General features: G+C 29.1%; 1 protein-coding gene across 12 annotated transcripts in view; it reads right to left on the minus strand.

Annotated features, from left to right (window-relative positions):
* LOC107436420 (alan shepard) overlaps positions 1-17,587 on the minus strand; it is an 84,911-nt gene that overhangs the window by 17,167 nt on the left and 50,157 nt on the right. For 6 of the 12 annotated variants that reach the window (XM_071177715.1, XM_071177718.1, XM_043041892.2 and 3 more), the window contains 3 exons: positions 5,011-5,204; positions 2,282-2,340; positions 403-494 (listed from right to left, as the gene is read on the minus strand). In XM_071177715.1, the coding sequence (XP_071033816.1) occupies positions 403-494; positions 2,282-2,340; positions 5,011-5,204 (345 nt within the window). Of the gene's footprint in view, positions 1-387; positions 495-2,281; positions 2,341-5,010; positions 5,205-17,587 lie in introns of all 12 variants that reach the window. The other 6 variants (XM_043041908.2, XM_043041913.2, XM_043041890.2 and 3 more) reach the window with 1 other exon arrangement.

Genomic DNA, 17,587 nt, shown 5'->3' on the forward strand with positions numbered 1-17,587 from the left:
TTATAGCAAATAATTTGTTACAATAATTTTAGATTTACTTACATGATCAAACTAAGATATTTAATTTAATTTGATTCTTACAGTATTAAAAATAAATAAGCTTTGTAGCTACACTTTAACTCAACCAATCAAACAGTTAATAAAATTATTTTTAATTTTATATTAAATTATGCCATACTTTAATTACCAGTCAATTCAAAAATGAAGTTTCACTCTAAATCTAACACACAGTTATCACTCAAATTTTAAGTAATAATATTTAAGAAAAAATTATTGAAAACAACTTAGAGCAAAGTTTCTATGAAAGAAAAAAAGATATAAAACCTTGAAGAGTAAAGAAAGAGAAGACAGAAAGAAGAGGAAAGAGCTCTCGCATAAAATTATTACCCGTGTGTAACATACTTTAGCCATTTGAGCTTGAACACCTTGATTTGCTAAAGCTTTAACAGCTGCTTCTGCTGCCACAGGAGATTCAAAATCAACAAAACCATAACCTGAAACATATCATTGTTACTTAAATAACTCTTTAGCAAGTTTATTACATAAAAATTTGCAATCAGCCATTAAAACTTTTTTACCAACTTCATAACAAAAAAGGGGTTATCTTAAATCATTTACCAGCAAACATTATTTATTATTAACCAGCAAACATTATTTATTATTAACCAGCAAACTCTAAAATTTATGTAAATAAGAGAAATTTTAATAAATTTATTTCATTATTCTTTTAAATTTATCAAACTTAGACCTAACACCATTTTACCCTTTGACACCGGTGTCTCTCATATATATAAATTTTTCTGACGCTTTAATTTCAAGCGAAGATATATTTTGGTATGTTATGATTATAAGAAACAGTCAAATTGTTATTAAAAAAATCTGTTGAATTATCAGAATTAAACTTGTACTAAAATATAAAATCCAAAAAGAGTAGTTTACAATATTTTTTTCATTCATATTCAAAAATTTATCAATAACTGATTTTGTAATTTGAAAAAATTTCCAATGATGAATAACCGATTTTGTAATTCGAAAAAATTTCCAATGATGAATAACTGTTTTTCATAGATTTAAATAACTGCGAATAAGTGCAAATTTGAAATATTATTTGGAAGTGAGCGTGTTTGAAAGATTTTACCTTTATTGCAGAAAAAAACACCACTGCATTTCATTACTATAAATTATTATAATGCTAAATACAGCATTTTTTAAAACTTATTTTGGCCTAAATTAATACAAAATAATGATTCAAGCATGAAAAATATGTTTTAAAAATATTCTGTGTCAAATGGTTAATGGTATTTATTTTTTCTTCTTCTTTAAATTGATATGTACATTCCAGACAACCCAATGAAATTGACTTAGGTGAAAAAGAAATGACAATTTAGCTGGCCTTTAAGGTTACCAGAATTATCTCTTCGACATCATACGGCAGTTCATCAACATAATGATTCCAAACGGTTAACAGACAATATATATATATATATATAATTGTAAATAATTCCAAGAACTAAAAACTGCTTAGGTTTATTTAAAAAAAGGGAGATAATGTTTTACAACAATTTCTTAAAATTTATTTAATTAATGCATTAAAATAGTAAATTTTGAATGTTAAATGTTAATTCAAATATGAATTTTAATTGTGATACAAAAATTTTCTTTCAAAAGAAAAAGTGAAACAATATATAAGATCAACTAAAATAAGAGCATATATTAATACTGAATAAAATCTTTAGCTTTACAAACATTTATTTTACATATACATATTTTTAAGTACACAAATTCCTGCACTCTATTTAACTTCATGTCAATTCTTTTAAATGACAGTTCGCAAGAAAGAAAATTATTCAGGATAATATTTTATTGTTCTTGTTCAAAATATTAAAAGATATCCTCAGTATTTTTAATTCAGCTCAAAACAGTGAAGTTTACATAATAAATAATAGTATTTAAGATAAAAATTATGGCAATATAAGAATACGAAATTGAAAAATTGTTTGACTTCAAAATATTGCACATTTCATGATTAATAACACAACACCTAATAAGAAAAAAATTGATTAATTAATTCAAAATTTGATAAATATAACTGTTTAATAGTTTTATTCATTACGTTCACTTTAAAATGAAAAAGTTGAAAAGCAACAGATAATATAAATTTCATTTTTAACATAGAAATCTATACATAATAACAGAATGACAAATTTAGAAATGTATGCAATAATAATGTGTACGAAATTTCGAATCATAAAACAACATTTTTATAGTTTACTAAACTTACCTTTACATTTATTGGTTTGCTTATCGAGTATTGCTTTAGTAGAAATAATAGGGCCATAGCTAAAAAATACAGAAAAAGTTAATTTTAAGTAAAATATTCCTGTTCTTGAAAGAAAAAGTAAAAGTTAATTACAGAAGTAAATAATCTTACAATATTTCAAGTAAATGAGTATTGCAAAACCAAATTTTTTAATTACAAACGCTTGTTAACATAATCAATACTATGAGTTTAATTAATACCATAAAATAAAATTGCATACTAATTTTTTAATCAAATACTGTAAAGTAGGAATACTCAAATAATATGATAACATTTTTTAACATGGATGAGAAAAACTTTTAACTTTATTAAATTTAATTTGTTTCAATTTATACTATTCTTATTTTAATTCTTATAATTTTCTTTCTTTAAGTTTCTCACGTTTTGTCCAATCCTTTTTCCCCCCCTCCAGTTTCTTCCCAAATTTTGGATTGAATAGGCTGGACAAAATACCAAATCTGGTTTAGATTTAATTACAAAATAAATATTTTTTTCTTATTTTAATTTTTAACATCTGCACCCAAGTGAAAAATTTAGATTGGTCACATGTTGGTCATTTTTACTACATTTTTAACTGAATCTGAATACACCTAGTCTGTGCATCTTTGTTCCTGTATATTGAGAAGTTTGTTGCAAGAGGGAAGATGCATTGATAAACTGGCGGCAGTAATTATTGTAAATTAAAGAGCTGAAGTTTTAAAACTGGAATTGGGTAAATGAATCATAACCCAGCCTCACAAGTGAGAAAATGGCCAATTGAAATTAATTTATAATTTTGTTCACTAGTGAAAAAAATTTAATCGCTTTGAAAATTAAAATACAAATTTGTTTTAAAGCAAACATTGATGGCTGGTGAGCAATTTCAGTTTGTAACAAAGTACTACTGATAAAGAAATTATTTTTCAAGAAGCAGCTTTACTTAGTTCACAAGTTGTAAGCAAACAAGGAAATGTGCACCAAGTGTAACAAAAAAAAATCTTGATATCAAACAAAACTGATTGGAAGAACTATGCAGTGCAATGCATTATCAATGCAATGGAAAATTTAATAGAATGATAAAATTACTTGCAAATTTAAATACTATCTCAACAATGAAATTTCATAGAACCTGAAGCCTCTGCCCACTTCATTTTGTAAACCAGGCAAGTGGAGAGATACCCCAGAAGTACTGGACCAGTTAATTTTTCTGTATGATTACATAAGTTAAATTTCAAGAACTATAAATAGTTTAATAGCAAGCAGTCAGGGTGTGTAGCCAAATTATTCAACAAAAAATAAGCACCTTTTAAGCACTTTTCAATAACTCAAAAAATATTTTTAAGCATTTTTTTGACAATTGTTAAAAATCATGAAATTTGGAATCATGTCATATGCTTTGGACTGACAATACGACGATTGGGGTTGAATTAATTATGAAAACGCTGAATAGAAACAATCTGAACTGTATCTTTTTGCATAATTTGAAGCGAAAATCAACACAGTAAAGGAAAAATCTCATTTTGAAAAAGGGAAAAGTAAGTACTTTTTAAAAACAGCCAATAAAAAAAGCACCTGGGCTTTCAAAAAGAAAAATAAAAAAAATAAAAAAAAGTAAAAAATAAGCAGATTTAAGCATTTTTTAAAAACGCTACGCACCCTGGCAGTACTTAAGCATATAACAAAAAGAAAAGTAAAGTAACTTTCAATAATTGGAAAAATTTTATGGGAAGTAATATAAAAAAGACTTATTATTACATTATAATTTTCAACACATACAAAACTGCACTATTAAACTTGAATGATCTTATTGACAACAAAACTAAAATTAGAATCTTTTTTTTTTTTTAATGCTTTTGAAAAAAACAACCTACATAGCATTACAAAATAATTCATAAATGTAATAAAAATGTGTTAATTAAAATATACAGTTTACTGTAGACTCAAAAAAATATAAAAAAACATCTTCAGAAATATGCAAAATAGTAGCATTATTCTTATAATTATTTGATACACTAAATATTAATTTTTTTATCTGTGTCAAATAATTAAAGCAAAAATATTAATATGTACAGTGCTTAAAATAAAAAAGTGAAAAACCATGAATAACTTTGGATCTAACTATCAGATTTTCCAGTACTAGAACTCAATCTTATGGTTTGAGTATTTTAACTTTATTATGCTAATTATATAAGTACAGACAATATTTTGAGAATTAAAATGCTTAAAATAGCTAGTGGTGCTGTAGTAACGCCACTAAGCTATTTTAATCTGCTTGCCTTGTTACTATAACTAGTCGAGAAGATCCTTTCTTCCCTAAAGAATGCCTTCGCTAGCCAAGTCTTGGTCCGAGAAATTTAGTGTATAATTTAATGTAGTTCCCTAACTAAAAAGTCAGAAACTGCGGGTTAAAAGAATAAAAATGAAAAAGTCGCTTCTTTTAGTCTTTCAAGGATTAGTAAGGAAAAAAAAAGGACTGTTTTTATTTTTACAGAGGTGTTTTCATACAAATATGGAAAAATATTTGTCTTTTCAAGTTTTTCTTCTTCTTTTTTTGGAAGAAATTTAATCAGAAAAAGTGAAGATCATCAATACATTGCCACCTAATTCTGTGGGCAATCAAAATTTTTGTGTAAAAAGATTCAGTCAAGTAAAATTTATCGATAGAGCAAAGAAAGCTAACTTTAAATTATGAACAAACAGGTCTTACTTACTTCATACACAAATTAAAAAGATCCTTATCAGTGGTGTTCTGAGTTAGTCCACGAATATAAAGGTTAGTTTTGCTAAGCTGTTCAGACTGGGAAGAAGAGTTGAGCCCAGAGCCTGCTGAGCCCATGCTTTGAGTACTAGTGGGTGTACTGGTATTGAGGACGGGAGGAGAAGCAGTGGGACCACGAGGCATATTCTAGTAAATAATAAAAACAAATATTAAGTCACACACAGATATTTTTCTGAAATCAACAGTTACAATTAAATAGTTCATAATTACGTGAATATTAAGAAAGAAATTATTTAGTTGGTTGAGTGCGCAGTTTAATTGCAAAAGAGTTAGAAGTGGCTAAACAAGGCAAAACACTGGCATTATTACATAAATTAATAAAAAAAATCGCCAGTTACACCAAGTCAGAGGTTAAAATAGGAAGGAAATTGAATAATATAAAACATCTAGGAAGTCCAACATAATAACACTTTTTTATCATAAGATTGCAAATTTTTAATTATTACCTACTGAAATTTGTATTGTAAGAATTAAAGAATTCATAAAAGGTACAGATTAGCATTTTTTTAAAAAAATCTTAGAATGCTATTTTATTTAATTGGTCATATTTTGGCAAAGCAGAAGTTTGGACAATCAAGCAATGGGAGTTCATGATATGCACTTAATTCTTTAAATACTTCTTTGCTATTATTTGAATAACAAGTATATAAGTGATTTAACGTTTTTTTCATTCAAGCATAAAAGATACCATTTCATAAATAGAAATGAATTAAGGTGTCACAGTACCCAAAAAATGACCAAAATATCGATATTTTTTTATTGCTTATAACAAAACTTCACACTGTTTCAAATGCAATGAAAAAAAAATTATCTCTCTATCTACATTTTTAAAAAAGTTATGAAAGATTTTAGATTATTCTAAAACAGCAGACCAACTTGATCAGCAGACCGACTTTAAAGTGCTTTTACTCATAGATGATAATTTGTGTTTTAATCTTAATTAAATCCCTAAGAAATTTTTTCTATTTAAGATAAAGCTTTAAAGTAAACTTTTATATCTTAAGTATAATACACTTACTATTTAAACTGTACATGGAATAAGCATTTTATGAGGTATTAAAATTTTTACAGCATGTTTATAAACCTAAGAGGAATTTTTAACCTTTTTTTTTATTTTTTTACAAAATAATCAATAAAAAATTTTTCTAATTGATATATCAACAAATGAATGCACAAAATTGTTAAAATGAATATTGCAAGCACTAAGGGAAAAAAAAATTTTTTTTTTGAAAATATGCAAAAATAAAAAAAGCCTAAGGAACTTAAAAAATTTGAAATTTTTCACTTTTTTTTAAATTGAAAAAAAATTAATCAGTTTAATTATTTTTTGAAGATAAATTATTGATTATAAGTTAAATGAGCATGTAAAACATTCACAAAAGGAAACATTCATTTTATTTTAAAAAAATGCTGCAAGGGTTAAGCTGCATTTATATTTTTATCAAATATTGGTTCAATATTTAAAAATTTTATTTTTTACAATTAAACATAATTTTAATTAATAGATATTTTTTAAAAATTACGAATAAAAAATCGATATGTCATTTTTGTTCAAAGAAAATTAAAGATTGTTAATGGGTTAAGATAGTACTATATAAGTTAATATTAATCATATGAGGTAGAAGGGTGTAGGGAGGGAGAAGGTCCAATGAACCACGCAGTCTCGCAGAGGCTTCCGAGGAATGCAGCGGCGCCCGAGGCCACAAACAAGGACCCATTCATGCCACTAGCAGCCATTCACTCGGAACATCTCCTCCAGGTGAGCTACGGAGTCAGGAGGCCACGCCATTCACAGCACATCTACATTCTCACCAAAAGGGTTTTTATAGCAATATATTACTACATTAAAATGATGGCAACATAGAACTTTGAGTTCGTTATATGCTATAACTTTCAAACCCAGTGGCTTCTAACTTCTAATAAGTAACTTGCAATTTGAAACTAATTCAAAACTAACTGATCCAAATAAAAAATAAATAGTGCAAAATTAAGAGCGAAAACAATTTTATAAATTTCATTTAAAAAAAAAAAAAAAAAACAAAAAAACCTATTNAAAAAAAAAAAAAAAAAGCAAGAAAACGATAATTTAAATTTTGAAATAGTTTTCTATTTTTTTTTTTCAATTTGATAAATTACAAGCTGTATGAGTAAGCATTTCAAGAGAATAAAAATACACGTCAAGATTAAAAAATTAAAATAGAAATTTATTAGAAATTATTTTAATCGAAACATTTGTAATACGGGTTATCCAATAACATTGCATCAAATTTGCCGAGAAAAAAGATAACTTTGTAAACATCCCAGGTTTATTAAATTTTTCAGCTATTATATATTAATGCCATAATAAATAATGTTTTTAAACAACCCTCATGGTTACAAAAAACGATAACTAAAAAGATTCAGATAATATTAGGCTATTTAACTTTGAAAATCCTGTACAAAATTTTAAAATATACATATTTTGCTTTTGAAATTAATGTATTTTTATTTATTAAAATTTTTTTTTTTTTGAAAATTTTTCGGTAAAAATTGGTAATAGGTACATTTATTGGCGTTCTATTTCTGGAAAACCTAAACATCAAATACTAAAATAATCCATTTGATACAAAAGCACTGCTGACTTTTTTTGTTGTTGTAAAAATTACCAAATTTTATTGACGATTGGGTTTGTTTACATGGAGCAGGCGCATTAAAGATAAGTATCATTTTGCCTTGAGGATTCACTAAAAAAATTGAAGATACGAAAACGTTAAACAAATTACAACTTTATAGTATTCCTTATAATTTTAAGACGATATCTGGGCGGTTACGACTCTTAACTGCGTCTTGTTTGTGATAAAAGCGAGACAGTCACCGTCTAGCATGAGTAAACTTTCAAAATCAACAACTTCGCATTACAAAGATGTCTGCGAGAAGTCTATTAGTATTAACAATGTTTTAAGAAACAATCTCTCTTCTTTTCTTCGCTTAAATTCAACACTGAGCTCATTTTAAGTAAAATAGGGAAAATATTTAAAAATCCTATTTTAGTACACTCGCGTTTAGTGCATAGAAAATGCAAAGCACATTTAAAACATTATACACCGAAATGAAATATGAAGGGCCACTTTTTAAACCTTATTCGTGAAATCATCATTTATTCAACAAGAGGTTTCCGTGTAATATGGCTGTTACAAAGTTAGAATTCCAGAAACTTATGAAGTGCTCGGAAACAGTACTAAGGATAAATTTGTTACATAAACATCACAATTGGAAAAAGAGTGGTTTATTACTGCCACAAGCTATTCATAAAAAGAACAAGAAAGAAAAAAATTAAAATTCACGCCACGTAAATTAAAATTCGATTGATGTTCAATTAAATCAAATTCAAACCATCTGATTTAATTTCTTACATTTAATCACTCGGAAGATTTCCTTATTTGAAAGATATTTTCTTTTCTACTCAATTGAAATCACAAAATTAAAATATTACCTACACATTTAAATTTGTTAATTTTCCTTCGCGTACATTTGCAAATCTTAACACTGATTTTGTGGATCAATTTAAAACGCTTCTACGAACCGTTTCAATTAAAGGTTAAAATAAAAATTGTTAACTGACATAAAATTTTTTGCCCAACTCACTTTAAAAGTGAATAAACCCGTACTTTGTTAGGTGTTCAACTAAATTAAAAACTCCGACATAGGAAATATACAGGCAAGGTAAATTACATCATTAATATACACGTTGTTAATTTTATTTTTAACATGTCTGATGAAAATTGTATATTTCTCCGCTACTTTCTTGTGTCCAGTGTTTAATTACATTTATTTTCATCAATTAACCGCGCTTTAGAACCAGAAACGCGCATAAACAGAACATTTATTTATTATTAATGAAAATCATTGTAGTATTTACACTATTCAAATATGAAACTTATTAAGCAAGCCCGAAGAGGAAAAAAAAAAAACAATATTTCCAAAAGCAAACATTAATAAAGCGACTGTGCAAACACATGCAGTACATGACAAGGTGTGATAAAAAACAAAATCCATAAATATAGTTTTCTCCACGCGTTTTCTATCGACTGTTAAACGATAGTACGAAGTCCAATTTGAATTCTGAAGTGTCAGCCTCACCATGGCACACGATAACGATTCAGTTTCGTCATGTTCTCGCTCTAAGTTAATCGAATAATGTAAATATCTAACTTTAGAACGGGATATCACATCATTTTTTATAGATTATAAATATGCAATAAAAATAAGTATTTCAAAATATGCTGCAATAAATAATGGAGAAAAGGAGGATTTTTACACAAGTAATCTTATACATTAACACACAAAGAGATTGAAAGTTAATTATTTTTTAAATTGAAATTACATACTAAGCAGTGTGCATAACCTGCTTTAAACAAGATACTTTTCTCTTTTGTTCGAAAAAAGAAGGAAAAAAAAGCAGTAACACAAGTGTTCCTTCATTAGGATTTTGATTGTTGAAACATGATAGCTTTGTCTACCATAATATAAAAATAACTTTTTTATATTAGAAGTTACCGGACTGTAGTTTTCGAAAGGCTAAGCGATAAATAGCAGAAAGAATGTTCTAATTTGTGTAGAATAAGTACTATCACTTTTTTTTTCTTCATTTAAGTGTTATTTATACATTGTATTTTATAACCAGCGTTTGAACAACTGATCTAATTCCGAGTTAACAACTGTCAGCGTTCAACTCCCTAGAATTGTAATTTTGAACCCAACCCAGAAGACAAGGAACTTCTGGATCAAGCATTAGGTCAAACTAGCCTTTATGGAGAACTTATTGATGGAACTAACCCGCAACTGCATTACATAGAGGGAAAAACCACAAAAACCTTCCACGGGACATCAATGAGCTGTTAAGAACCCTTTAAATATTACGTACATCAAAAAATATGCAAAACGCTATTTATAGGGTGCTGACGAATATTTGAAACGACCCCTAAAGGTAAAAACTAAGTGTCTAGCTAAGAGCAAAATTAAACGACACGTGACTTAAATCGATTTTTATGCACTATTACAGGAATGTTTGTATCCCGGAAAAAAAAGAAGAACTGGTACTAAAAGCATCACACTTAAATTTATGAAAGAGCTTATACAACTTTTAATGATGAACTACAAACAACTATTTTTTCGCAGATAAGTTACAGTTCTGCAAGTACGTTATAGCTGTTAAGGTTTGGTGGTCAGAAACATTTTTCAACATCCGAAAACAAAACAGATAGAAACTGGTGTTTCTGAAGTACAAACAGCCTTGACCACGATAAGCCAAAACTAAATTTACTACACAAAGTATTCTAAACACACACAAGGAGAGGAATTTAACGATTACGTAAAACTAATTAGTAACCTCATTTTTATCGCTCTATTTATTAATAAAAGTTAAAATAAACAATTGCGAACAATAGAAAATTTCAAAACAGTTCGATAACTCACTAATAAACATTCGTATTACTTTTGCGAATATTTTTGTTGTTGTTAATAAATATCATGTGGCAGACAATAAATAAAACATGATATTTAATATTACTATTTCATGCGCAATACATATTGGAGCGATATTTGAGCATTGAACATAGTACGTTCTTGAGACAAAATTCTTTCATGCGGTTGTAAGTTATTTTTTGCCCAATTTTAGAGCTAAAAACAACTGAAACATATTGTTACATTTTTTAAAATAAATGGTAATTCATAGAAATAATAAATAAATGGTAAATAATGGTAAGATAAAATAAATGGTAATTCTAATGCAATTCATAGAAAAACAAAAGTTTTATTATATAAATCTCTCATAAGATCAATTTTAACATATGCTTGTGAAACCTGGACCATATCTTGTACGGATGAGGCTATGTTGGGCTCTTTTGAGAGAAAGGTCTTGAGAAGTATTTTTGGAGGAATTAAAAAAAAAAAAAATGTTGTGTGACTTAGAAGATAGAATCTAGTTTTATTACTCATATAATGAACCTGACATTATTAACTTCATTAAACGACAAAGAATAAAATGGGCAGGCGAGGCGGGCCGAATTTGAGATGGATTGATGGCCTAGAGAAGGACCGTTTGGTCTTAAAAACGAAAAAGTGGAAAACACTAGCAAATAAAGGGTTAGCCTGGAAAAAAACAACTTGAGAAGACCAAGACCCACCCTGGGCTGAGTCATTGACGATGATGATAACAGGGGTCTGTCTAGACATTTTGTGAAAGGTCCGTTTTCGTGAAATTGTGCAAATAGGGTCCGTTATTGCAAAAAAACTTTTTCAAGGAGTTTTTAAATTGTAAAGACATACAAGATTATGCTTAACACTGTAAAATTATAATTAAAAAAATTAAATTTTAAAAAATAAACAACAATTTCTGTTTCTAAATTAAAGATGCAACATACAAATATTTGGTATTTAGCCTATACTGCTGAACGCAGAATATTCATTTCGGAGGAATAATGGAAGAATCGTCTGCCGAAGACAAAACTTAATTCGTTTACATCCATCTTTCTTGTTTTCTACCCTGGGAAGGGTTTGTTCAATTAACAAAACAATAATGAAGATAAACAAATTTGTGAAGGGTCCGTTAATGGACCCAAATTTCTTCTAAACAGACCCCTGGATAATGAAAATAAATAGTTATGCAAGGGACAGTAATTGTAGCCTAGATTTTCAAGCTACCAGGCTCAAAATCAGACTTGCGTAATCATGTTGACGTCTGTTTTTTTTACAGAATATAATAAATCGGAATAAATGCAAGAAATAGATATTGATTTGCATTTATCATCATAAAAATTTATATTCCAATTAAGTATTCAACGTGAATCGTTCTAAATTTAATAATGCGCCAAGTTGTTAGTAAGCTGTCGCGTAATACTATAAGATTAACTTCGCCATAAATATGGTATGCAACTTATCCCATTACAACCATGGTTTTATTACATGCACGTAAAATGCTCTCAACTTTATCCCTTACTCAAAAAACCAGCAATTCACACCCAATATACTGAAAAATAAGTACCTCAGTAAAACAGTGTTGCCTTTCACGAGAACAAAACACCTACCTTTTTTAGGAATTGGCGGGGATCACATTAGCTCTGGGTTGATCTACGTAAAATTATAGGGATTATACCTTTCACTTCACTCATAAGTACTAGTTCTCATTTCAATATGAATGTCATACATTTAATAAAGAACTGGAATGACGCATCACATTCAAATGCTCGCTCAATGAAATAATTTTGAAATAGGTTATTTAAAACCATAACATTAAAAACTATATTATCCATAAAACAAGACTTTAAATAAATCTTAATGGTTTTTCCTCTGGAATTTACTGCTTTAAAAAAAAAAAAAAAAAAAAAAAAAAAAAAAAAAAAAAAACGGCGCAACTGTCATAAACTTTGGTGCGAAGCAGAAATCTAAAAGATTAATTTCGATATTATTGCAAAAAGAAAAAAAAATCTTTAAGGCTTATGGTTGATAGAATACGATTAGTTGCGAATACAACCGGGTACTCGAAAAGCAGTAATATGCCCAACCACGTGGTTTAGATCAGACTTAATTGGATACTTGCAAGCAAAATCAAGTGTGTGTCGAACCCGATTGGCTTCTGAATCGACAAACACCATGATTTACCTACGATGCACTTGTAGGTATCCAACTGGCGTAGCCTAATTCAATTTAGGAGTGGCAAAAAGCTTCGTCACATTCCATTTTTTAAATAATCTTTAGCATATTAACTCAGACTATACTGCAACAAGAAATATCAATATGATATTGCATCTATATAAGAATTGAATAACAGTGATGGAGCTGGCGATATGTGAGATACAATGTAAAATATCGATATTTTTTAAAAACATCAACAGTTCGTGGTCAATAGTTTATACCATGTCTTACGATAATTACCAAACACGATATTATCGTGACTTAAAAAAATTATTTACCAATGGAAAAAAAGGGAAATATCGTAATATATTAGTATTTCCTGATAATATATCTCGATATTCAAATTTCGTTATCGGCGGACAACACAGTGAATCAATAATATTAAGAATCTAAGTGATATAAGGAAAAGCCGTTTCAAACTCTTATGCGGAAATGACCTCGACACTGACTGCTAAAAAAGAAAAATTACTGTGTTTTAAATTTTAATCGATAAGCTTTTAGACCTTCTTGTTAAGTAAAATTAAAATAATGAGGACACTGGTTGTCCATAATAAGTCACAGTTTTGCAAAATTAGATACCAATTGTTATTAGACCTTCAACGGAATACGTTGAAATCTTAAAGTATTTTTCTTTTTTTTACCTTTTTCGCAATATTAAAAAAAAATTATATTTCCTTCGGTTTACAAAAATGTAATTATTGGTATTTAAAGATGAGCGAAATAAAAAATAATATTCATAAAAATAATCAATAATAAAACTGCTTTTAATTCTTTTTTTCTAGCATAAAATAAGAAAAAATAATAAATGTTGCATTTTATGAACAGCAAACATTCCAAAATGTCATTGATGAAAGCTAACAAAATAAGAAAGTTGGGTAGATTTATTTTTTTAAAAAATGAAGGGTTAACTTTGGGAATTATAATTAAACTTTTAAATGTTATTTTGCCAAATAGAAACATTTTCTTGCTTCGTTTAAAAAGCAAAAAGTAATAATAACAAAATAAATAGTTTGAAGAAAAAGAGTTTCCAATATGAGAGAATGAAAAAAGTTTCTATAATTTTATATAACCACCAAAAAAATTTAAAATCGGGTTACGAAAAGAAAAATAACACGCCATCAATTTCATGTTGAATTTTTTTTAAACAAAAACATGACACAGTCAGTGGCATACGTTTTTATTTTAACAAACCAAATAAATGCTAAGCCTAAGGGTTTATGTAAAAATAATTTAGGTTTGTTTGTAAAATCTAATGTTTGGAGCACTCCCCCCCCCCAATAAAAAGGCTCATTGCAGATCTAATTAAAAGTCAAGAAAAGCCTAAAGTTATTCTTACAATCACATTTCTTCTAAAAACAATCTATTCTCAAATCAAACAACAATTTTGAAACCAAATTCCTCAATTCGAGAACCTATCACAAAATCTTTAATAATCTCACCAATTTGATACACGGTATTTGGTGTCAGTTCCGTTTAAAAAATTTAACACATTTGGAATATAACAATAGTTAGTTTTGGCAAAATTCTGCAGATTCGGTATGATAGCACAAATATATAGTTTCGGCAGCATAAATTGGCTTTATTCTTAACGATAAAATACAGCCGATTCTTTTGCCAGCGAAAAAATAACACAATCAAAACAAAATTTCTAAACAAGAAATTTAAATCGCCAGCATCACAAGGAAAAGACGTGAAATGGAAGAATTTGTTACACCAAACTGGTTTGATTCTTTAGTTCCATCCGCAAAAATTAAATTCTTCCAAAACCAGCAGCAGAGGAAAACGATGTTGCAATCTTGAGAATTGTTATGAAAGCGCCTCTACCTTTAAATTCGCAATGAACGTTGAAGTCAAAAGAAAAACCTTCAATCACTGAACTAAAGATTACCATTTCCTTATTTGCGACCCTGTAGCCCAGACGCTACGGCTTTCTTTCATAGTCATTAATACTGATGAGAAAATGTCGGATAGATTTATTATAACCTTTTTCACCATAATATATCCGCGTATAACATTTCATATTATAAAAAAGAGCCAACTGCATGTTATGGAAGGTGCATAAAATTATTATCACTAAATCCATGTTTAGTATGATAAAAATAATCAACTAGAGAAACAAAATATTTTGTGCATTTAACAAGAACCACAAGTATTCTTTATAAAAGAAACTGTTTTCAATAAACAAATTTTAGATTTTAGTTAAAGCGATTGAAACTAATTTCACAAGTACTTTTTTGTTTGTTGAGATTATAAAGGAGTTGGAATTTACTCGCAAATTTAAGGCTCCTATTTAGGTGAGATACTTCCTTTTTTCCTTCTTTTTTTTTTTTTTTTTAAATAGGCAAAAATCTTGATATCGTAAAATAGCCATCAACGATTTTTTGCAATCCGATAATATTAAAGTGTGTTTCATTAATATAAATTTTTAAAAAAATGTATAATATAGGTAAAAATGCAGCATTTACTGGTAGGAATACGTAAATTGTGAAAATAAGTACTTTTAGCGAACAAAGCGGTACATATGAAACTTGAGTTGCGTATTGGAACTGCTATAATTTTTTAATGCTGAATTTGGTAATTGCAAATCAAGATGGATAATACCATTGAAATTTCATGGTTATGTCTAATCACGAGGTTGTGCTGGGCGTTTTAGAGTTACTGCTATAGAGGCTTGGTTTACTATCAAGCGGATCAATTTTCGGATCAGAATTCATTGGATACCTGCAAGTGACGTCATGTGTTTGTGACGAATATGATTTATCGCTTAATCGTGGCATAAGCAAATGCCACGATTTATTACCCAGGCGCGACGTCGCTTGAAGGCATCCAATTGGTGCTTGAAACATAATTTAATAAAAACATGTTTTAGAAAGACGATTATTAATTGCGAGATTACATATAGATATTGCGATATTAATTAGTGACAGTCAAGATTTACCACCATCGTAACTAGTTGCTAATGGCACTACAGTTTTTATACATACATCAATCCTCATTTTCTGCTAAATTATAACTTAGCACAGAACTTTTATTTTTTTTTTTGTTATTAGTTGCCATATTTCTTGATTCAATTACAACCATCAAATTATGTTTCAGCAGTTTCCAGACCTTGTATGTGCTAATTTTTTGCGTCAAGTTTATGATTTTCTCGACCTAATTATCGAATATTAATTTTTCTTCCATAATACGCTCTATATATTTTTCAACAATCCGTCACATGTTTCTCATTCTTACAGTTTCTGCACAGCAAAACAAAATGTAATGTTAGGTTGAACACCAGAAATAATGGTGGCACTTACGATAATTAATCAAAATAAAAATACGTTGGGTCGAAAATCCATATATTTCAATCCCTCAAACTGATTGTTTTAGGGCCGTGTCGACTCAGGGGATAGAGCACTCGCCCCGCCCCCACCGGTGACTGAAATTCGAATCCCAGCAACGGCTGGTTGTTACGAATTACGCTAGTAACGACCAGTGCTGACGTAATATATTCTCAGTGGTAGACGGATCATGGGTTAGAGTTCCCTTACCGTCAGAATAATCGTGGGATACTTTTCGTGGTTTCCCTCTCCATGTAACGCAACTGCGAGTTAGTTCTATAAAAAAGTCCTCCCCGAAAGCAAATTTCTCTCAATACTTCATCCAGGAATCCCCTTGTCTTCTGGATAGGGTTCAAAATAACAATTACGGCTTTTCAAACCAGTATGTCTTCGTAGACACGTGGGATGTTCTGAATACATAAAAATCAGGACAAAATATTTTTTCAGCAAGATCAGGATTATCAAGACAACTACGAACCCTGCAGTTTCACTTACAAAACAAAAAAAAAATAAATAAATAAATAAAGGTGAGCTATAAATATTAGACTTAATAGTTTTGTCTCGTACTAGTTATACCTGCAGTTAATTTATCAAAAAAACTTAAATATGTATATGTACCTAAAATATCTTAGTACACAAGTACCAAATATGAATACATAAAAATGTTGTTGTTTCTAATGCCACTTGCCACACGGGCAAGCCTGCTTGGTGAAACCGAGCAAATTTAAGGCAGAGTGTGCGCTTCTTGTTTTTCAGTGGCGCCATCTATGTCCAAGAATTTGACTTCTGTCACATCATACGTCGCACCCGCTTATAGGGCGGACCCATTCATTCATCCACAGATCGTGATTTTGACCTGAATCAGAGAACGATCGATCTCCAAATCTAGTACCCCCCAGAGGTTTTGATTTGTTATGGGAACATGGAGGACTTTAGCGAATCGACAGATTTAACGTGCATCAGTCACTTTATTACACGGGGAGTCTTCGGCGGCTGGGTTCGAACCCACGAACTCTCGGACATGGGCCCAGCGCCCTACCTACCAGGCTATCCCGGCCCATATACATAAAAATTCATTTATAAAAACCAGCATAAACACGGTATAGTTTCAAACTGTATCCCTCGTCGTGAAATTGCCTAAATACACAGCTTTGTAAATATTTCTTGAATTTTATACATTAGTTAGGAACGTTAAAAAAATACAACTAACTATTAAATGACAAAGTAACAATAAATCTCTGCTGTAATTAATAGACTAAAAACGTACAGAGTTATGATAGGAAACATCACAAGGTTGTCGAGATCTCGGAAAAAAAATTCCAAGGCGGACATAGCAAAACCGCAAAGAGAAGAGAGAGAGAGAGAAAATAAAAAATAAAAACAAGAATAATAAAGAATTCATCTGGTGAACGTTTTTGAGATCTTCCACGTTCAGATAAAAAGCAAGATGAAGAAAACGAGGAAGATCTGCATTTTATCTGGTGATTTCAGATCTTGAATAACTTGGGAAACAAT

This window comes from Parasteatoda tepidariorum, chromosome 2 (genome assembly GCF_043381705.1).
Source record: "Parasteatoda tepidariorum isolate YZ-2023 chromosome 2, CAS_Ptep_4.0, whole genome shotgun sequence".
NCBI classification, from domain to species: domain Eukaryota; kingdom Metazoa; phylum Arthropoda; class Arachnida; order Araneae; family Theridiidae; genus Parasteatoda; species Parasteatoda tepidariorum.